At 39.4% G+C, this 23,641-nt stretch overlaps 1 protein-coding gene and 1 long non-coding RNA gene across 2 annotated transcripts; both read left to right on the forward strand.

Moving 5' to 3' along the window:
• Nucleotides 1-4,210: 4,210 nt before the first annotated feature.
• LOC115591630 (regulator of G-protein signaling 5-like) lies at nucleotides 4,211-15,026 on the forward strand. Its single transcript, XM_030433777.1, has 5 exons — nucleotides 4,211-4,341; nucleotides 5,289-5,402; nucleotides 7,487-7,548; nucleotides 10,938-11,104; nucleotides 12,044-15,026. The coding sequence occupies exons 1-5, from the start codon at nucleotides 4,298-4,300 to the stop codon at nucleotides 12,206-12,208; spliced, it is 552 nt and encodes a 183-aa protein (XP_030289637.1). The 5' UTR covers nucleotides 4,211-4,297; the 3' UTR covers nucleotides 12,209-15,026.
• Nucleotides 15,027-16,117: 1,091 nt separating this feature from the next.
• LOC115591631 (uncharacterized) lies at nucleotides 16,118-21,081 on the forward strand. The gene is made up of 4 exons (XR_003985987.1): nucleotides 16,118-16,295; nucleotides 16,938-17,274; nucleotides 17,374-17,433; nucleotides 20,948-21,081. It is a non-coding gene; the product is annotated as an uncharacterized LOC115591631 (long non-coding RNA).
• The last annotated feature ends 2,560 nt before the right edge of the window (nucleotides 21,082-23,641 follow it).

Raw genomic sequence — 23,641 nt, forward strand, 5'->3', positions numbered from 1 at the left:
ATATATATATATATATATATATATATATATATGACTCGATACACAAATTCATTTTCAATGCACGCACAAATATGCTTCAATCCATATATAAGTTAAAAAAAAATCACATAAAAATAAGATTTGTAAACATATTTGTGATGCGCACACAAATATTTCTTGTTTTAAATATGTGCAATAAAAATTCAAAAATGTACAAATCATCAGTCATTTGTAATTTTCACCAAAAACATATTTGGAAGTTGTTGATATATGAATTGTCAAACGCGCATTTGTCTCAGTGCTTTTAATTTGTAAACCTCCCTGCATTTGTGTGCGGATTTTTGAGACTCATCTAGCACGACTCTGATTCACAAATGAGTTTTTTCTACAAGGGGGTCGTCTGCAGCCAATCAGATGTCTCACTCCTTTACAGCCAATCACATGAGTGCCTCCCCACGAGGGGTTTTTAACTGACGTCATTACAGCGCGCAACGGATCTAGGAGTTTATCCATGGTTCATAGCGGTAGTCGGCTATGCTCTTTCGGTTGAACTTGTGGTGTTTACGCTAGCGTAGCTGTCATGCTTGCTCTAAAAACCGGCTTTTAACACAAAGAAAACGACAAAACATACACAGTACGGATGTTTAAAAAGTTTTGAGGACAGTCCTCACGGAGTGGGCAGATGACATGAAGCAATTGCCCAACGTTAGCTACATCGACATAGTTAATTACGTAATTACAAAAGCACAGAAGCATACAACTACCTGCACATTAACACAATAGGGAAAGTACTGTTGAAGAAACACAGCAAGTTTATATTTCTGAAGGCAGCAGTAGAGCCCAGCCACGTCAGTCAAGGTAAACATACAGCGTGGATAATGCTGAAGGAAAGTGGAGTCGTGGAGACAGGCGGCTGCTCGTGCAATGCCGGGTTAGGGAAGTCACGTAGTCATGCAGTAGCTATTCAGTGGAAGAAATTCATAAACCCAAATATTTATTTTAGTGTCAAAACTGCGAGCCACGCTAGTCTCCGTTCCTCCTTCCTCAGCATGGCGTGTAGGGCGCAGGGCTCAGACATGTTTGTCGAAGTTGTTGATGTTCTACACAAGACGTTTCTGAAAAAACCTTCAATTTCCATGAATTGTTGTGGCAACCAACAACGGCACTTGTTGTACCTGAGCTCATTTTAAAAACAATTTAGCGTTTATGACATAACGCGAGTTGTTTAGGGCTAGCTTAGCCGCGGCAGTCAGCCATGCAGTTGCAAGGCAACCGGACACAGAACACCGCCAGCGGAAGTAGTTATCTGTCATGGCGGCCCCCATAGGATAGATCCGTTGCGTGCTATAATGACGTCAGTTAAAAACCCTTCGTGGGGAGGCACTTATATGGTTGGCTGTAAAAGAGTGAGACATCTGATTGGCTGCAGACGAACCCCTTGTAGAAAAAACTCATTTGATAATCGGAGTCGCGCTACATGAGTCTCAAAAATCCGCACACAAATGCAGGGAGGTTTACAAATTAAAAGCACTGAGACAAATGCACGTTTGACAATTCATATATCAATGTAACAACTTCCAAATATGTTTTTGGTGAAAATTACAAATAACTGACGATTTGTACATTTGTGAATTTTTATTGCACATACTTAAAACAAGAAATATTTGTGTGCACATCACAAATATGTTTACAAATCCTATTTTTATATGTGAATTTTTTTTTAATTACATATGGATTGAAGCATATTTGTGTGTGCATTGAAAATGCATTTGTGTATCCAGTCATATATATATATATATATATATATATATATATATATATATATATATATATATATATATATATATATATATACACACACAACTCCCCAAATACAGTCCTTTTTCATGCATTTATTCCTTTAAGTGTGCATTTATCCATTATGAGACTGTTCTGGCTCCATAAAAACGTGCTATAATCCAAGCAGAATCATTAATAAAATAATAGTTTCAGTTGGACCAATCTAGGAATTGTTCTTTAAAGATAAATTATTAATAAGATGAATCTGCTGTTTAAAGAGCTGAGCTATGTTAGGTGGGGCTACATCAGCTCTCACAAAGGAAAATATAAGCTTCTGAGTCTGGTTTGTTTGTTTGTTTGTTAATACGATATCTTAGGTGATTTGTTCATTTTTATCAAAATTTTATCAAGTAAAAAACATGAAATTTTACTTTGCAGTCATTTCTCCTACAAATTACATTCATGTAATATTCATTTGTTTGTAAATTAGGATTTGGAGGAATAATAACTGCTGCATGGATTGTATTCACTACTATTGCTTTCTTGAAGTGGGTCAGTGTATTTGTATTTGCCTATGAACAGTGGCTGCAGGTTTGTAATTCTGCCAAATTGGTTAAACACTTACAGCACAGTGACTCCTCTCTCGAGTTTACGAAAGTTGATGTAAAAGCTTTCTCATACTTGATACTTAAAAAAGTCCTTTCCAAGAATACAGATCAGAACTCTGATCACCATAGAAAGCTGCACAAATGTCTAACTTTTAACTTTATCAGGACTTGGTTGCATAATGGAAGTTATCCAACTAATCTTATACTGCCAAGCTATGGGCCGATCATGAAACCTGAGCATTCCTGATGTAGAAGAACTGACAGCCTTGCTTGTTTTAGTGGAACAACTGTCACATAACGCGAGTCAACATTACATTAAGCCTATGTGCTTTGGTTTTATTAAAACTAGACATGCCTACACACTTTATACAGCAGTTTTTTAATGATAAAATTTAATATGCATAACATGCGATTCAAAGGAAGTTAATGAGCTAAGCTGTGAACTTCCTGCGTCGTGTGAGTAAAACATTTAGTAAATAAGAGAGAATCACAATCAGGATAACATTATAAACATTCTGTCCCTGTCTTTCTGTTGTTACTTTGACAACTAATTAGTTTTATTCCAAGTGACTCTTTAAAGGACGTATTTCACTGTTCCCAAAGCAAAATGACAGTGCATTGAGTGATGGACACCCGGACGTTCCTTGCATGTTCAAAGCTTGGTTAGGTTTAGGCAAAAAAAACTACTTGGGTTCGGGTTAAAGTAAGTTTCTTACGTATGTGACTAAAGTTACTGAAGTTACATTTACATCATGTACTTATTATGTTATGTATATGTTATGTTGCATAGCTGGTGAGTGAGCAAACCACAATAGCTGTAAGAGTCCCAATATAAGACAAAAAATTGTGTAGCGTGATACGACAACTAACAAAGTCATGCAGTGTGACAAAGGCTGTCGTATTTATTAGGGTTGCAAAGGAGGAAGTCAGGTAAAGATAGATCATGTAAAAATGTTTGTAACCGCTATGTTTTCCGAACCTAACCAAATCATTTTTTTGCCTAAACCTACCCAATCAACTACGGCTGTACAATGAAGGTGTGGTACATGTGTTGTTGTTACACTGCAACAGTCATACAGTTTTAGAGACAGTGATATATGTTGTTTTAGGGGCCGCTGATCAACCAATTTAGATGTCCATCATAAGAATTTGTATGAACTGCAACCTTTGTTGCCGATCTTTATTCCCTCATTTGCTGTTATCTATCTACTGTCAAAACGTCTAATAAAGCCCTTAAAATGCCCAAAAATAGAAGTGTTGCTCAGTTGTCTTGCAATTTAAGCAGTTCTTCAGTTCACTTCCCATGTTACTGACTTCAAAATTGTAATGATGAGAGCTTGTATTTATATAACTGAAGTAGTATTTTACATGTTGTGGCTCCTGTGGTCTGGGCTAAGACTCTGTGTGATATTAATAAGTCAAACTTTCCTGACCGTATCGTCTCTCTGTAATGATCATATGTGAGTTATGGAGCATTCTTTGTAAAAAAAAATTAAAAAAAAAAAAAGGTAAAAAAAAAGCTGAAACAGTTGTGTTCTATTGTTGCAAGAAGTAGAGTTTTGCAGAAAAACAGGTTCATGTTTCTTATAGTAAAGCATCAAATCTACTGTATTTAAAATGCACTTTTCCACACTAAGTAAAAATAGTACTGATATGCATCCTGCACATTGGTGCTGGATCTGTCAGCAGTTAATTGAAACCTCAAAGCAAATAGCCGCTCACATCTAAAAAACCCACCCTTCCTCAGCCACGCTGCCCCTGCTATACACATTCCAATCTGATTGGCTGTTGAAGTTGGCCCAGAGCCCAAAGGATGTCTGTATAAAACTCCCCTGCACTGAAAGCCAGAGTCAGAAAGCTAAAGGGACTCACAGCAGGTTAACAGGAAGACTGAAGTCACTCTGACGTACTGCAACTGAAAGCGCCGGAAAATGTGTAAAGGATTAGCTGCCTTACCCCAAACCTGCCTCGAAAGGTAAGACCTGCATCATCACATTATTTACCTCTCCCGTCATGACTTAATAGTGTGTTCCTCTGATGTGTTTTGGATCTCAAAAAGTTTAAATTATATTTCAAACCTTTTAAAAGTGGATCTGCCTGATCTTTTGAAACAGATTTAAAAACATGAATTGTAAATCGTGTCGCTGTAAAGACTTAACTTAATCTTCATGTGCGTGATCTTTCTGAAATATGGTTGTTTCACAGAAATCTTTTTGAACAGAACTTTTGACCAGAAGAACGGTTTAATTTGTCTCACTCCAGTTTTCATGCTCAGTTGAATGTCATTTTGGTTTATGCAAATTACTTAGGACTACGTTTACACAGGTCGAAATAACTATAACTAATAAAATAACTGCAATAAATCATCACCACTGTAACTGTTTGGTTAGTTTTAAAATGTGATGCTGCTCTGATTTTGTTCTTGATTCAAATATCAACTGGTGATTGAAGAAAATGTAGAAAACGTATAATAAATAAATTGTATTTATTTATTTTTATTTAGCATGGCTGTGCTGTAAGAACCAAATATCTCAACAAAAAAAAATCAAAAAGAAACTCTCATGGTATCTGTTTTAACCTTTGTGATGATGCATTTTCCAGCTGATCCAAAAGGGTTTTTTAAATAGTTTATTTAGCAAGAAGAGGAGACTCAATCTTTAAAGAAACACTTAATTCTTTAGTTTATCAGAAAACTCTAAACATGTTTAGATTGCAGTATTTGTAGCAAATTCGGTTTTAAATTGGATTAATCAGCCCACTGATTATTGAATACAATACATCAGAGTCTAATTGATGAGATGATGATAAATCACCAAAATCTCAGATGAACATCGTGATATTATTATTAGTTTCATGTCTGAGTAGTCAAAACAAAGACTTTGTCAAAAGAGCCGCTGTCCTCATCTGCTTTCTGTCACCCAGGGCAAAGGAGATCAAGTCGAAGTTGGGAGTTTTACTGCAAAAGCCAGAAAATGCCATCGACCTCATCATCCCCTACCCTGAGAAGACTGAGAAGAAGCCGGAGAAGCTGCAGAAGTGAGTCTCTCTCTCTGCCTTCTATCAAAAAGATGAATGTCTGTAGAGGTGGAGAATGTTTGTTAACCAGATAACTGATGGTTGAAGTGGCAGAGCAGAGCAGAGCTGAGCCCCAGAGCAGGTATAATACCTCAGATCAAAGGATAGTAAACATTTGCAGACGCTGCCTTGGCTCAGATGTCAATGTTAAATGGTAAAAAGTTTTAAAGACTTCCATTTTATTAGGCGTTACACTGAAAACACTGGGTTAGAGATGAATTATGTATTCAATGTTTTCTTTATACTTTTTATGCAAAAACTGTTACATAGCAATCCTGTAAGGAAAAGGCAATTTAGTTTTATTCCTCTCAACATTTTGAAAACTTTTGACATTTGACTGAAAATAAAAGAAAGACCTTGAGTGGGTTCAACTGGAAAAACTAATTATTTTGCCATAAGAAAAACAATCCGCAGTTCAGTCAGCGAAGGATTAGATGAGGCTTGTCATTATGGTTCTGTATTGAGACCATAAAACTCCCCTGCCACTGCAATATTAATTTGCATCTGAATATTCTCTTAGAATGACAACATAAAAACAGTTAATTGTTGTTTTTGTCCCTATGTTTACATGTTTTGATAAATGATTCATATTCACGAAATGGATTTTGAATCTGTTCAGTAAATCGCCTCAATGGCAGTCGCAACATGGCCACACGTGGACGCAATGTAGTCCTTTGGGGGGCAACTCCAACTTTTTGCCACTGATGGGCTGAGGTTGTTTGTCTCAGACAACATTGTCTAAACGATTCCGGCAGTGATAAAACTATTTGTTGATGAATTAAATCCACGTTTTACTCCACAAATACAAGTCTCATTCAAGAAGTGAGTGAGGTGAGTTGTTGTGGGAAGATAGTGGTCGAACGCGTTGGAGCGAGGAGTTTGGAGTTTACCAAGAAGCTGTTTCTGAAAGTCATGGCTGACTAATTAAAAGTTTTCAGAGCGAGACTTGTGTTTCTAGTTACAAAAAGGGTCTTCGTCTTTGACAAAAGGTTGATCTCAGCCTATAGGTGGCAAAAAGACTCACTTTTAGTTGGCATAACTTTAACAGTCACAGTTGCCCCAAAGGATTACATTGCAGCCATTGCAGCTGTGTCGCGGCCGCCAACTGACGCAATTTACGGGGCCTATTCCCAAACTTTGTTTAATTATGAATCATTTACAAACTAAAACATAGGCCCGGGTGGAAGAATACCATAGCTTTTGCTTGAGTTCATATTAACAAGCTTATATAGTGAATGATATATGACATTTTATTGTCCTTGCCCATGCCATTGGTCCCTCCAGTAATATCATGCTTTGAAAACACTGCAGCTGCTTTGGAAACTTTCGCCTAGACATAAGAGGAAGGACATGTGGTTTGAGAGTCATAACTCCTTTGTATTGTTCAGAGTTTGAGTCCAGCGTCTATTAATGCTCCCATGATTGGTCGGACACATACACCAGGCACAATTACTTCTCAGTTGATGTTTTCCAGACTTTAATCATGGAGCGGAAGCTGAGATCAAAGGATGCAGTCTGGCTTTGTGACACTAGAAAGATACTTCAAATGTGCACTGGAATATTTATAGCTTGTTGTCTGAGGCTTTGCTACAACAGTGATGCACAGTTTTTACTTTGCAGAGTTTATTTGGAGTACATAATGTTTGCTAATAAAACATGTTGTCTCCCATATAATAACTTATTTACAGCTGAAATAAAAAAAAAGGTTGATTTGCATTTCGGATACTAATGTGCCAAAGGAATCCTCAGTTATAATTTCAGTTATAATTATTTCAAAGTTAGATTATTTTCCAGGTTCAAAAGAGAAAGTTGACTGTTCTGAAACAGACCTGTGGTAATCAGGAGGAAAGTGTTTCATCTGCCGCTGCACTGAAAGTGATCTTCATCGGAACATTTACAAAATGAAGGAGACAATCACAGACCTGAGAGCTTTTCCCGACACCCTACAGTTTAGCACACTATTCTGGAAACGTTCTGTATTTCAGCTTGTATTTGTTGGGATACGTTTGGTTTAGGCTTCCTGACTTTACTGATTTTGTGTGCAGGCCGACTCCTGAGGAGGCAACTCAGTGGCGTGAGAGTCTGGACCTGGTCCTGAACAACAACTGTAGGTTTTCCCTTTCATACTGTCTTTTTTAACCCACACTTTTTTCTTACACACATCCACACTTCATTCTGTCTAACTGCATTACCTGGCGTTAATTCCCTGGAGGCACGCCCTTACATAAATGACAACCAACTTGCTGAGCCTGAACCTAAAGTCTTCACCATAATATTTGGTTACATACTTTGCATTGTTTTGTCCCATTATGGGTTCTTAGTGCCTTTCTTGTGACAGACTGTGAACCTTTTTACCACTGTTCAATTGTAAAGCCCACTGAAGTATTGTGATTTTGGGGTACACAAATAAAACTGACCTGACCTGAAAACAGATTTCTGTCCCCACAACGTAATCAACAGTACAGGTGACCAGCTAGTTACCACCTCTGTCATTATCTAGCTTTACTCTAACTCTTCAGTTTACAAAAACACAAAATTCATTGAGTTAGGTTGCTTCACACCAAAAACATCACAAAAACATGAAGCACTTGACACAACATTAGACAGATGTTTCACATGTAAGCACCTGAAAACAGAACAGATATTAAACACAGGTGAAGGATGTTCAGTTACTTTCCCACAACAAGAAACCTCCAATGATGGAACACATTTAACATATTCGGGTTGCCTATCACCAAACACAAAGATCAATATTATTTCAAACAATCAGACCTGCTTTCATTATGTGACAACTCTCAGGAGAAAACAGTCCCTCCCTGAGGTCTGTAGAATCTTTTTTTTAATAGGTGCAGCACAGTATACCTAGCCGGGTTTGGTTTCCATAGCAACAGTACAGTCTGTGTGATTATTATTTCTGTGTATTTATATCGTGTTGGACATCAGTATCAGTGCGACCATTTGTTTTTGTTTTTTTATGCGAATGAAGATTATAATGATGTAGTACCTGAATCAACTACACATGCATCATACACCCCAGCAGGGGTTCCCAATCAGCCTGACATTATAAGCAAAGTTGGTTTCACGTCCACATCTTCATGCCCAACCCTATTAGGTTTTAGGGTTTATAGTTGAGTTTTTGTTGCAGAGTCTAATCAGGGTTTCTTTGTGGTCTTGAAACAGGATCGCTTATCAGAGAACACCAAACAAACTTTTACCCTAGGCCCGATCCCAACGTCCACATTCGCTGACTTTGAGACATGTTTCTGGTGAGCCGGTGAGGGCTTTAGGGCTGTCCCACTGTCAAACTGTGAAGTGAATGAGGGCTCTCTCGCTGGCATTTTGGCCACTTTCTTCACGTCTGCATTAGACTTTGCAGACTTTGCCTTACCCACAGCTCATAGCATTGAGATGTAACCAGTGGAGCCCTTACATGCAAAAAAAAAAAACTCACCTGGGAACCACCTGGAAACTGATTCTCTAACAACAGCTGACTAAATGTCTTGTGTATATGTGTACTCCTGTTGTGTGTACTAATTTTAAAAGATTAAATAAAAGTCCCAAACCCACAAGGAAACATGTCAGCCTCTTGCACTAGAGCAACTACCAGTTGACATTATCAAAGTCTTTAAGGGTTCAGGGCTTAAGAGCCGTTATGGTGGCACTATATCATAGCTTAGTTTTGAATGAATATGCAAATTAGTTTGGAATTAGGCTGTTGTAGATAGCTGCAATGACAATTTTGCAACAGGTATGAGCTGATATATGATGTCCTGATCGCTTCACTTGTAGGTATAGAATGAGAAAAAAAACAAAAAACATGACTCACAGGGGGAGAAAAACACTTTTACTGCCACCACACATACCAAACACCAACTTCTGGCTCCACTGTTTACTTTGCAAAGTGCACAGAGAGCCTGAGAGCCAGCAAGACTGATGATTAACTCTTAATGGGTAATGGTATTTAGCAGTACGTGTAAACTCTCCTGCTAATAAGTCACTTAAGTTGCCCCTGTGCATCAAAACAGGTCCACGTACAGATGTGACCGGCCAGCTAATGTGAACGGAGAAACTTTTTCACTGCACAGCTCAGTAGGTGGTAAAAGACCTCTCTAAGTGGCTCCTTCAGCGCAGTCCGGGGCAGAGAGATTTATGTCTCTCCCGTGTTTGCATGCCTGCGTGAATGTGTTTGCATCTGTGTGCGTATCAGTCCATGGAGGGTATGTGTGTTATGGTTACATCTCTAGGGAGAAGTCTAAATGATTCCACCAGGGTTGATTTATTGCGCGGCTGTAGCAAACTGCTGTGCCGCGATTATTTACCTACATGAGATTTTACATTAACATTACTCTTTATGACTTCTTCCTTGTTAATTCCCATGGGATTCTCTGTGATTTATTGCCTCTCGGATGTAGCACTACCCCTTCCTTCCCCTTTAAGTTAAAAATCGCATATGCAACAGGATGTAAGTAATGTACGACTTCTATCAGATAAAAAAAAAAAAAACATGGATGTTGGTGCTGTTTTCAATTAAGCAATTTTTCAGTATTTTGTGAAAGATTACACGTTTCCTCATCCTGTGAAGGTCAGAGAAGTTAATTAGAACTTCCTGAAACATGGAAGAAAAACTAACACAATTCATCATGAAATCATAATAAGCATGAAAAACAAACATTTTCTGGTTGTTGCGGCTCGGAAACACAAACAGCCTGTGCGTGTGTTCTTCCATGTGTCCTTATACTGCAGGTCTCAGAAGAAGAAAAAAAGAAAAGCTGCCGCTTGATTGAGACTCTGTGCTATTTTGAACCAAACTAGCCATCTAGATGGCTGATAACAGCCTGAGGCCAGAACAGAACGCTTATCATCTGCAGCACATGCTTGTTCAGACAATGGGACCTTTTTCAGGCATTATGTTAAATTACAATGGTTTTAAAGAGTGGTTGTTTTATCAAGCCTTATTTTCGAACCTTATTATTTTGGGATAACTACTGTGCTTAGTGTTCATTGTTCACCAGATTTTGTTTTTCAATTCAGCAAAATGTCGAGGGTAGTTGTCTGTTTTTGTTAATTGAAGTTTAAGTTAATTATTTTAATGAAATCTGGGAGACCGATGGTCTGTGGTTTTCTGAGGATACTCTTCCCTTTTCTTCCCCATCACCATGGGTGGATAAATAAATGAAAACACATTTTAATGGACAGATATGACATTATGACAACTTAAAATACACACAATATCATGCACATATTCAAACTGTGCTGTTAATGTGGAAACGTGATATTTTCAATCAAACCAACTTTAAAGCACAACAGAAATGTTAAGCTTGAGTCCAGAGTTCAGACAGTGTCATTGTGACATTAATGGAAGAGTGACTCATATTCTTGTTCACAATTTTCAGCATATTTACTCTGAAAAGCATGCATTAAAGGGGGCTTAAATCATTATACATGCTTTAAATACAGCTCTCTCTCTGATACTCATCTTTATCCTCTCTCCATCAGATGGTCTGAGTGCTTTCCGCAGCTTCCTGCAGTCCGAGTTCAGCGATGAGAATATCGAGTTCTGGATGTCCTGCGAGGATTTCAAGAAGACCAAGAACCCTGTGAAGATGGCCGCCAAGGCCAAGAAGATCTACGAAGACTTCATCCAGTCTGAGGGACCCAGAGAGGTCAGGGACTCCTGTGACTTCCCCCTTTTTATGAGCTCAACTCCACATGGAAAACTTTCAATTTAAAACATAAATTCTGTGCCAATTCTGCACTGCCATAATTGACCACACTTACAGTTCAGTTCATGCAGAGGCTAAGAGGCTGTTTGTTTGTTTAAGGTCAAATGTGTTTCGCAATGTGCAAATGCACCATGCATAAATAAGAGGACATTTTCAACAGGGTAAAGTGTGTAATATAGACAGAATCCTATCCAATATTTTACTCCTGAACAGCTGACACTGTATTTAAAATAAAAAAGAATTAACTGTTGGAAACAAATCACCTGTAAAACAATGTGCATACATTTAAAGGAGTGATGGTTTGGTGAACAAACAGGTGTAACTGAGTGTAAACAGATGAGGTTACAGACTCTCAGGAGTAGCTCGACATTTTCTGAACCATTCTCATGTATATATGAAGCACCAAGTTAGCTTAGCTTAACACAAAGACGACATAGCCTCCTAGCACTGTCCAAAACACTTCTTGGAGTTTCATACAATACTTCTGTAAAAAGTTGGATGCATGTTTCACTTCCAATTGAACATTTTTCAGTTTAAGTAATTATTTATCTCTTTTAAAGGACACAGTTTATTATAGCTCGAAATTTGCATTCAATTACGATCAGTAACGATGTGAGATGAGTGTTTTGATCCAATTGTTGTAAACATCAGTTCTCTTGTTTTTTCTTTGGTTTAATGTTCTGGCACACATGACTTGATGCAGTTTATGTTTAATTTGGAATAAACATAACAAGTGGCTGGGTAAAATAAGCAGTGAGTGACTAACTAAGTATGATAGCACTTTACCTTAAATGGTGTTAGGATGATGTGGTATTGTGCAATGTGCTCACCATTCATCCTCCATTTCTGACAAGATACCCTGTCGTCCTCCCACCACAGGTCAACATTGACCACTTCACCAAGGATGTGACCCTGAGGAACCTGGTGGATCTCTCTCCTTCCACCTTCGACCTGGCCCAGAAGAGGATCTTCGCCCTGATGGAGAAAGACTCATTCGGTCGTTTCCTCCGGTCTGAGCAGTACCAGGAGCTCCTGGTCAACTAAGCCTGAGCAGAAATCTGAGCAGCATGGGTGGGGGGGGTGGGGGAGGTTTCAAACAGCAGTTGAAATGAAAATTGACATGAAAAATACTTTCTTTTTTAATTAAATCTTCCTAATAAACTGCCAATGTGTAAGACAGCTTGAGAACCGAAGACTTTTATTTTACTAAAAAATACCCAAACACAAAGGGCAAAAGAAATTGCATTTCCAAATTTTATTTCGAATGAGATGAAAGGTAAAAACTGCCTTTTGAAATAGTCCTCCCTCCCCACCCAACACACTCACACAGACACACAAATGTTCTTAAACTTCTACACTACTGAGGACCTTCAATTGACATCAGTCATTCCATATCTTCTTAAAAAAAGGACGGTCTCCTAGAAGGACCTGACACCTGACCAGCCTCAAAAACCCGACTGGTTCTCACAAAAAAAGCTAGAAGTATAAGAACACAGACTAAATAAAAATCTACACTCATCCCCTCTTCTCATTTCTCGGTTAGTACATGCTCGATTCCTTTCCCGAGCTTCTCTCCTCGCATCTTATTCCTTCCTTTCTCAGATGCGAGCGAAGGACGGAGGAGTAGAGGAGGCACAAAATAAAGAAATGAGAAGTGCCCACAAAAACAGTCAATCAATCAGTCTTTTCAACGAGGCCACAAAGTCAGCTCTCCAGCATTTGGGGTGCACATGCAAAGTATGCTCGTGAAATTATCCCTTGAAAACATTATCTGACCTCAATGTGCGTCAAGGTGGTGCAGCTTTGCTAAAAACCTATCTAGACAGATGCTTTTGGGTAAGCTTGACCCCGCTGACTACCATGCACTCTGTAGCATGCTCAAGGACTTCGGGCTGCTCCATATTGTCTTTACTACTAGCAAGCAATTTCTGGTCAGACAAGTCAGTGGGCCAATCACAATTTAGCAAGCCTGAAAAGCAGCAGCACAGCTACAGCTGGGCCTTTTACATACCAACGGTTTGGAGACGGTCTTAGGGAGAGCAACACTTTGAAGTACGCGTATAATTTGGCCTTAAAGCAGGGCTGGTTCAGGCTATTTTGGCGCCCTTGGCTAAAAATCCACGAGCACCCTGGAGGGCATCGATTTCTTCATTATTTTCTGACTATTATATCAAAGATTGACATTTGCTTAACTTTTGTTTGTGCCATGTCATCAACACCCTTTCTGACCACATAGTTCACCTGCACTGGCTAGTCTTACTGTAAAACTTATCCAGATGGTCGATTGTTTTCAATACAACATACTAACATTTACTGGGGGTCACAATGCAAACTACATCAAAATTAACCAGATGAATATATGACAAAATGATAAGCACTCTGCAGTTTCGTCAAGCAAAAAAGCTTCAGCCTGAAAAGATGACTCATGATGGTAAAAAAGCATTGGGAAAACGCTAAATAGAATGACTGTTGATGGTTTTCAATCAGTGGACTCACTGAATAACGGACCAAATATTTTGACATCTTAATAATATAACTGGGAACAGAGCAAACCCTCTTATCAATGAGTGAATAATGATTATAACAAAGCTCTCTTTTTATCTCTACACTCTCTCACATAGATGGTTATTTGACAGGAATTTCACCAAACTCCCCTTTGGTTGCGTCCTGTGAGAGCCCTCCTTGAGAACAGTGCTGGCTGGTTGGCTCAGTGGTCGAGCTCCTTGGCTACCACTAAACTGCAAGTTGCTAAGTTGGGAAAAACAAGTAGGGGGGAATCTCAGAAAAAAAAGAAGCGAACAGAGCAGTGATTTCAACAAAAAAAGGTCTGTTTCCCATGTGGTGATACCAAAGTTGGACAGATGCATGTGGAGCTACTTAAAAGGTCCTGAACAGGTTTAGCACTAATACACTAGTCAAAAACCATGGGAGACAGAAAACTTGCAGGGTTTCAGCACTATATGATGCCAATACTTGATACTGAGAATAATCTTGCAAGGATCTGTTTAATAACAAGTCATTGAGCACATCATTTTTAAAGTCTAAAGTCAAAGTTTAAAGTTAAAAAAAAGGAAATTTAAGGATACAGCAGAATTGCAATCACACAAGTAAATTCAAAAAGTCACAGTTCGTAACTCTGAAGTTGCATGTACTTTTCATTTTTTCTTATGCACTTATTATTTTCCAGGTTAAGACTTTTGAACCAGTTATTTTTCATTGCTACACACTGTAACAGAACACTGGTATTCACCTTATTAACACTATGCTGAGATGTAGATGGATGTGATGGGGGATTTGGTGTCGGTGTGAAGTGTTTAAGTGTCCTAAATATTAAGTTGAATGTAGCAGTCATAAAGTGTGATTATATTTCCTCTTTAATGCTTTTCATATTAAACAAAAGCATATATGTCTTAACCAACACACAGATATTGTTATCTAGATATTCAGCATTTTTTAAGTCCTTAAAATGTCTCCTAAAATGCAGCTACTTTACACAAATCTGAAAAGCTAAAAAATACTATTGATCAGCAGTGACAAAGGTTAATCATGGCACAGATTGACCAGTCTGGTGTCAAAACCTTCATACAAGTCAACATGTCAACGATCAATAAGGGCTTAAACAGTGCTGAGTATGTATTATTCGATGTAGCCTTGCATGTACGTTTTGGAGTGGATCACATAAAAATATATATGCATACAATTCCTGAAGATGTATTTATTTTATGTGTAAATATCGAATATTTACAAGCGATTGTGTCTAAGTTATTCTTTCATACAACGATGGAAGCCATGATTCTTTGAATGGAGAGCTGGTAAGGACTCTTCCCAGTCTTTTCACTGATATAAAAGAAGAAACACCTGACTTTCAATTGTCATTTTGTTTTTCTTCATAAGATACCTATTTCGCATCTTGTGATTGAGTCTTTAAGACTGCAAAGACAAAGCAGGAAACGCATCATCAATGCAGATTTCACAAAATCCTTCATATTTGTCATTTGGATAATGAAATATGTTAAAGGCCCCCTGATGGTGTTCTTTAATTTAAGCTAATGCTATGTTTATATTCAGTGTTACTCATTGCGTGTCTCATTGAGCTCAAAGGAAAGTCTGAAGTGAATTTCTGTTCTCATAAAACATGCAAAAAAAAATTCCCAGTCACTCACACCATTTCCAGTTTGAGAGGGGGAAATCCAGTATTTTTAAACCTGTGTCCTAGACTTGCATGGTTTGGTGGGAAAATGACTCATACTTGTCCAGAGTTATATCCACTGGAAGTTTTTTTTTTTTTTTTTTTTTTTTTTGCCAGTGAAAGGCTGATTGTTAAATAATAACTAAACAAATGGAGTGAGTTCGCTCTCACAGGAGGGGGGTTGCTGTGGGACAAGGACAAGGACGATGACGATGACGATGACGATGACGATGACGAACATAAATCAGAGTTGGAGAGAGGTGTTTGGAGTTTACCTGTAGAGGTATAGACAGCAAAGTCATGGATGACCATTCAACTGATTTTGATAATCTAGGTGAGATTTCAGAGCTTCACCTCTCCTTGAACGAGTCTTGTGCTTTATGGTTTAAAAAAGGATCTCGCTTCTCAACAAACAGCTCTGTCTCTGAAATAAAAACCTGAACCTCAGTCGGTAGAAAGAACAAGCACTTTTAGTGGATGTAACTTTTAGACGCTCAGCCAAGCCAGAGTTGCTAATAGAGGAGCACAATGATCCCTTACTGGCTTCATACCAGGTGAAAAAAATGTGTTTTGCAAAAAAAAACCATCCTGTGTAGTAGTGGTGGAATGATCGTTTTAACTGTCATCAAACTGACAAACATGACAGAAAACAGAGAGGAAATCCCTCAGACCCTCTCAGGGAAACAGCATTAAGTCTATTCCCTTTTTTTTTTGTAATTCCCACTCAGAGTAAATGAATCGTTTTAGAGACCAGAGGCAGCATGTGAAGAGTACACCACTAACACACGTCAGTGATGAGTGAAAAACAGAGTGGAAACAGATGCAGCTGAGGAACCGGCTGCCAACACAAACACTGTCAGAGACTAGCGTGGACGCATCTATTACTGCTGCAGTTCCTAGAAACGGATGGAGGAGGTCAGATGCATTTGGTCCCCAAAGGAGGTTAGTGACATTCCTGACAAATGTTTTGTTGAGTTTAACTCACGACTTTTACATGCACCGTACACTGTCGCATTAACTGAGGCCGGGTAGGAGCTTCGGATGAAAACAAGTATTATGTCATACCAGAAGCTTTACTGTCAATGTTTCCCAAACCGGGGATTGTTTTTACACTAACAAGTTTCTGTTACCGCTCCTGAAACCATGTACTAAGATGATAAAGAGAGAAAAAGCAGATAAAAAACCCCACTGACACCACAGCTAGGAGTGTATGATTCTGACTACAACCCCAAACACTCCATCTTTTATAATTTCTGCCGGTATGTGACCGGATTTTCCTCCAAATGTGCCAGAAGATGACGAATACATCTCACTCAGGATTGCGTGATACGGATGTCACGATAACATTCTAATTTGCCTGCCTTGCCAACACAAATTATAATCCATCTGAACACATACAGATATTTCTAAATCTTTCTGGATCAGACTTTAGATTAGAAACCAAACGTTATGTCTGAATTAGTTTCAACATATGGGAAATGCGTCTAAGTAAAAAGTTATTCAGACATGTCATCTAGACTTGGGGGAAAAAACTGATTTGTACTCCCCAGGGTCTTAAATCAGGGTTCTTTCTAGTTACTCAAGGACCATTAAAAGGCGACGTGGGTGCTGGACGATCAGTGAGCAGAAAGGACCGGGCCGACTGCTCACTTAGTTCCTCATTAAAGTCAGCTTCTCAGGTCGTTTTTTTCAACATCATGGCAAAGAGTTCTCATGACTTCAGGGCTTTTTATACACTTCTGTCAACAAGAATGATCTGTTGTCATGTATGAGAAAATAATAATGCATTCTGTAATTTCCCCACGGTGATACCCACGGCTGGCAGCGAGATCCGATGCTGACAAAGCTACACCCACGGGGTTTCTCTGTGAAGGTCTGAGCGGTCTGATCTGTCACCAGATCTGCTCACTTAAGACTGGAGGTAATGCCACAGCTTTAAATGCTGCCAATTCTTTCCATATCAGAATCATTTTGGCCTCAAGTGATGTTGTGTTTCTGACATATTGTGTTTGGTTTCCAGCTTTCAGTTGTGGGAACACTGTTGCTAAATGACTGCCAATGAAAATGAACTGAGAAAGAGGTAAACAAAATGTTTAACATTGTAAAAATGTAGAAAAGTGACCTGCACGCGTGAATCAGTAACTAACAAGCCGGACATGGCCAAGTCGTTGAAAGCAGCAAAAGCCTGCTTGATTTGGTGAAGTGAGAACAGCTTTTGATGAGGTAACATGTTCGTAAGTGCAACTACACCTTGAGAACTAGTGTGCAATGCAAAAAGACTAAAAGCTCTCCATAAATGAGTGAAACACAGTGGAGACTCAGAGGGGGCCTCTTTAAAGCAAAAACAGAAAATCTTTCATCTCCCCAACTTACTTTTGGCGTCCCTGTTGCAAGGAAACCCTGATCTCAGAGCTATTAGAAGGCAGAGTAACACAGCCGTGTTATGTTGTCATGATACGTGGGCAGGTTTTGTTACTTACTGATCTAGTAGAAAGAATAATGGTTTTGAACTGTCTCAAGTCACGGTGGGAAGAGGAAACACATGTCAGTGAGGGAACAGACTTTAACACCAGAGCGCTCTCCATCTAGATAATGTCCGTTCATTCTCGTTTTACCTCAGTTATTAGATTATAAAGTTTCTCCTCTTCCATCAGCAGGGTTATTTTTCTTCCACAGTGTAGAGTTTCCACAGTTATCCCAGTTGTTCCACCATTAACTCAGGATAGTTGACTATGATACCTCTGACACACTTCCTATGTTACCTTAGTTCAAGCCTGATGGCAGATCAAAATGCATGATTAAAGCAAGGTTTACTAGGAACCAGTCTACATGTGGGCGGTGTTATCACACTGTGCACTGGGCCTAATATGTGTCATAGAAAAGAACCTTTTCCAAAGGATTTTTTTTTAATCCAAAATGAACAGACAGACACTTCATTCAGTGAATTGATAATTGCAGTAGAAATTAAAATACAGCTATGCATCGTTGTGTATTTTGTTTTAATTTCTGATTCCCAGCTGCATGATTAAATGTGATGTCATCAGAACCCTAAACCATCGAGCTAAGACCGTGCCCACAAAGAGGGTTAAAGAACAGATGCACATCAGTGTGAGCACTTTAAACCCGTTGCTTTGACAAAACCTCCAAAATATCCCAGCAACACACAGAGGCAGTAACTTGTCCATCCTGAGGACAAAACTACCAGGCATAAACAGAGTATTGTAGTTGATGCTGTTCAATGCAGCCAGGACTGCACAGATTTGTACATCAGGGAGACAAAACAACCTCTCCCATGAACGACCGGTACCGGTCCATGGGTCGCTTGGTACCGGGCCACAGAGAAAGAATAAATACGTTATTTGATTTCCGTTATATTGACGATCATACTCGGAAAGTTGTTTCATTTTGAAAAACTGATTATCTTTTAACAACATCTGTCTGTTCCTATTGGTGCACTTGACACGTACCTGTTCAGTTACGGTATAGCCTAAAAAATAAGCCCTCAAGCTAGCTAAAATGAGTGTAAAACAAACGTCTTCGGAGAGCTACTTTGCAAAGAAAGAAGGAATTTTGATGAGACGGAAGAAGAGGGAGATGGACAACTATATTCAAGTTTGCTGATAAAGTGGCTGAACTGCAGCTGCGGGGACGGCGAGTGGACAACTGCTGGAGACTGCATGTTACCTTAGTAAGTTACGGAGCTGAAAGGAACATGCTTCGGGTGTTTATGCACTTTGTTGTGTAATTTTATTTGTTTATGCGTAATCACACGCACCCACAGGAAAGCTGGTTAAGTCAATGACCAAAAAGCTGCCCTAACAATTCAGAGCTCACATGTGTCTCTAACTACTCTGTGGACACTCCTGCAAGCCTGCAAATCTCCTCCAGTTAGAACTGAATTACAAAACCTTGTCAGCAGGCTGTATTTGTATTGAGGGGAGCACCAGGAGACGGAGCACATGCTTTGTACCACAAGCCGAGCAGTAGGACAGCAGAGGAGGCCCGAAGACCACCTCCTACGAATATAACAAGCTGAGTTTGCACAACTCAGTTAGAGTTGCACACAGCAGGCAGTTAACTGTGCCTGCATGCGCTCACAGTCACATCGCCATAAATAAATTGAAACTGGTCAGCGCTGTGGAGCAGCAGTCTACTCAAGACAACAATGGTGACCACAAAAAAGTCCAATTCCAATTGTGCGGTAACTTTTCACTGTGTCACAAATACATAGTGTCTTTGCAGCTTTAGTTTCCTCTACCAATTGATAATGCTTGTGCATTCTCTGTTACACTTCGTCATGAAGAGCTCATGGCAAATAATGGGAGTGGTGCGTAATGCATAAAGGAATGAGATGTGGAAATAAATGAAGTCAGAGGTGTAAGCGAATCTTTGTTGATGAGCTTCCATAGAAAGAAACCAGATGTAAAACATGGAGCTGACCTCCCAGAGGGGACCGTAGTGAGGTCTGCTACGGTTGCTAAGCAGCACTGGGCCCGGGTGCTCCTAGTGGTACTAAGCCTACACCTACAAATCAAACAGTCATCAGATGTTAGTAGTCGAGTAAATATTTCTTTTGCAATAAAAGGCCACACAAATTACAAGTCAGCTGTTTCTGCCCAGCTGTAGGAAATGGGCTTATTGTTGCTTGTAAGGTCATAGTGTTGTCCTCCTGCGAGGAGGATTTAGCGCCCTCTAATTTTGACTGAACGACCTTCGTCTTACCTCACTGTAGTGGCCAATAAAAATGCAAAAGCTGTGAAAGGTCGTCCCTAGAGCCAGTATTTGATTTCTCTGTTGTGGGCTCCTGGTAGAGGCATGTTGACTTATGGTAAGGTAAAGAAAACTTAATGAAAAGAAAATATGAATATTAAATTTCTACTCGATCAACCAAAAGTAACACACTGTAACTTTAATGTTATATGGCAGCCCAATATTGTACAAGAAATCCTTGCATTGTAACAGCATTCATTAGAGTTTGTTGTGTCCTCCGATGGATTAATTTGGAAATTAAAAACTTGGTTTGGGGATAATTGTTTCTGCACACATTTAAGCCAAAAGCTCCCATGATTGTCCTTAAAGCTGTACCTAAACATATAGCATTTTCAGATGAAATGGCATCTTAAAACTCACTGACAGGTTTACATTGTCATTCTACGTGTCTGACATCATTGTTGAAATGACCCCTTAAAGTTTTATTAGCTGCTTTACAGGATGAGGGTGCACTGAATAACCCCTAACCCCTAACCCTGTATTCATGTGGGGGGCTAGTCATAGTAACTCAAACCAGAAAGTGCAAAGTGGAAGTCAACTCAAAACCCCAATACAGTGAGTATGAGCTTGCATGTTGACCTATAAAAGACTTTACATATTAATGAAGTGCCAATAAAAGGAAGCACTTGCGCAGCAGAATGAAGCTTAACAAATACTACCATGGTTGAGCATATACATGTGTACCATCTAATCTAATAATAAACACATCTCACACTTCTACCTGTTTATTCTTACACTACTATTTAACATGAGTTATAGCTCAGATTCTGACCGTGGAGTGACCCGCTGATGTGAAAGGGGAAGGTCTCTCACGTATTTTCCAGCTTGTGTCATCTCTCACCTGCCCGCCGGCTGCCCTCAGTTTGTCTCTCTGGCCTTCACACCTGCTCCTTATCAGCTAATCCCGCTGAGCTTGCCGCCCGCCGGCTCAGCAGCACCTCGTCCCCTAATCAAGCTTCCTGTAAGTATACCTCTACCTCAACACACTTATGTAAGAGCCGGCTTTGTTACTTCGTCGGACTTGTCTCTTGAGGTGATCATTTAACCGACAGTCTTTTGAGTTTCAAACACATCTTGTCTAAAATGTTTGAAGTTTAATAGAGATATGAAGGGGGGAAGTGCTGGGTATTTCCTTTCAATTGAACCTCTCATCACTATGTTAACAAACAGCACCTGAAGAGGTAGCACAGATATTGTGGTTTGAGTTAGAATGGATTGCCTCTGCCTTTGCTCTTTGGCACAATTAACAATAAACTTGAAAAAAATCAATATAGATGAAATAGGCAGCAAATGAGTCAAAGACGAAGGAGGAGCTGATCCAGTGGCATGACGTTACCTAACAAATGATGAATGAGTCTGGGCAAAGGGAGTATAATTATTGGAGGCAAATGTTAGTTTTTTCTTATTTTAGTCAGAACAAGGCTTTATATTTTTTGGCATGTATTTCTGTTTTGCCTTAGTAGTGCAGGTTAGATTAGATGGGAAGTCCTCACTTTATCTCAAATAGGGGGGAAAAAACGAGATTTCATTGCCAAGACTCCACTTTGTGTTCAGCAAAGTCTCCCTCACTATTTAATATGCTGGATAATGGGGTCTCTCAAGTAATGTGGCACGTTTAAAAGGACCAAAGGGAAACAGATATGTGCAAGCCAAGTCATGACCTCAATGTTAGGTCTGTATTTGTTTAAGGTGGTCATAATGTTCCCCCATAAAACTGCACTTACAAAATGTTCATGTTTTCGCCAATGAAAAGAAGATGACCTGATCCCAAACCATCAAGTTTTTCTTTACAATGTGGTTTCTGTTAATATGACGGTTAAGAAGGAATCAGCTCTATTAGGGCTCTGAGCAGGTCTTGACCTGCAAGGTCCCTATTGTGTTTGTAGTGACGACATTTTTGTCCCAAATGATTGTATTTTTCACTGCCTTATCATACCCCAAAACTCACCAAACTTGGAATATAGGTCACACCTGCTGAAAAATTTTACAATCTATTGTCATCTTGAATTGCTACCACTAGGGGGCACTTTAATCAAGGAAAAACCTTAAATCCACGTGTTCACTGAATTGTGCTGAATCTCATCATATAGGCCCCGCACATTTCTGCCTCAGTTTTTTTGCACAAATTAGCAAGATGTCGCAAACCTACTTTTTCGAACTTCTCCCAGGCAATTTAGCCGATATGCACTAAACTTTGCACATCTGATGACACATAGCATCTGATGGCCCTCCTGACAAAAGTTATTAAAAGAATTTCAACATTCCAAAGAATACTCAAGTTATAAATAACAACTCCATGCACATTTCGTTACAAACAGGAAGTGTAGCATATCTCCACATTGGTGTGTCTGAATGACATGAAACTCTGGTTACTACTTCTAAGGCTCTGTGCAAAATTTTGGCCGATTACCACTAGGTGGCGCTCTTTAACCCTCTGAGGTTGATTGACACGCCAGCGGGTCAAAATCATGTGACCAATTTAAGATGACGTATGTAGTGGAAATTCTCCTTTGTGAGGTAGAGAGTTGCTAAGTCTCCGAAGAACTTCAGACTTCAGCGTATGAATCAGATGTCATTTAATAACACGCAGCGTGGAGGGAAGGCAAAAGCATTCTCTCCCGAACTCTAAATTGTTATCCCTTAAGTACAGAAACAGAGAGGAGGTTACCTTCATTTACAACAGTCATAAAACATCTTCTTTACAGATAAATGGCTCTTTGATATTTTGGTGTGTCCTGTCTTCCCAGGACAGTGACCCTTTGATGTAACAGATGGGACAGTAAATGTCATCTTATCTAAACTTTGTGTACATTCCAATGTGGGGATGTGCCCCCACCTGTGGCTCATTGACACCTCAGGTAGTGTGACAATCTCTCTCCCCCTCCAGTCCTTAAAGCACATAAGATGACAAAAGAAGGCTTATGTAATTTTCTCACACGTAGCAGGGAGACGGAGCCTCTGTGAGTCTCGGTTCTGACTATATGTATTGGGGCAGTCTTGATAGGCCAAGTAAAACCGTTTTACGATATATTATGTACGGCACGCTTTTTCGCTAACATTGCCATCACATTGCTGCGCGTTTGTCGCAGGAAGAGATGGTAAAAACTGGCTTTTCTCACGAAAGTGTCCGCAAGCAAAAAAACACCTATTCCTATTGGTGGAAAAAGGCACCACACCAGCCATTACAAAATTATATGGCAAACCATGTGATTTGGTTGCTGAGGAACTGGGGGAAGTGCGAGGGACGGCAGCAGAAGCGTGACAGTAGCATTGACAGTGACAGAGACAGAGAGCGAGAGTTAAGATTTGTGACATTTAGCGTGTTTTGAGTGTATAGTTAGCGTGTTATGTAGTGTTTGGTGTAGTGTGTTTAGTGTGTGGTGGAGTTGTTTTTTTGGTTAATGAGTCAAAACAATGAGGAGACTGCTGAATGTGGAGCAGGCAGGAAAGAGTGAGGGAGAGTTGAGCCAGAGGCATTGCCTGCATTTAAATGTAAAGAGTTACATATAACTTCATTA

Source organism: Sparus aurata, chromosome 11 (genome assembly GCF_900880675.1).
Source record: "Sparus aurata chromosome 11, fSpaAur1.1, whole genome shotgun sequence".
NCBI lineage: Eukaryota > Metazoa > Chordata > Actinopteri > Spariformes > Sparidae > Sparus > Sparus aurata.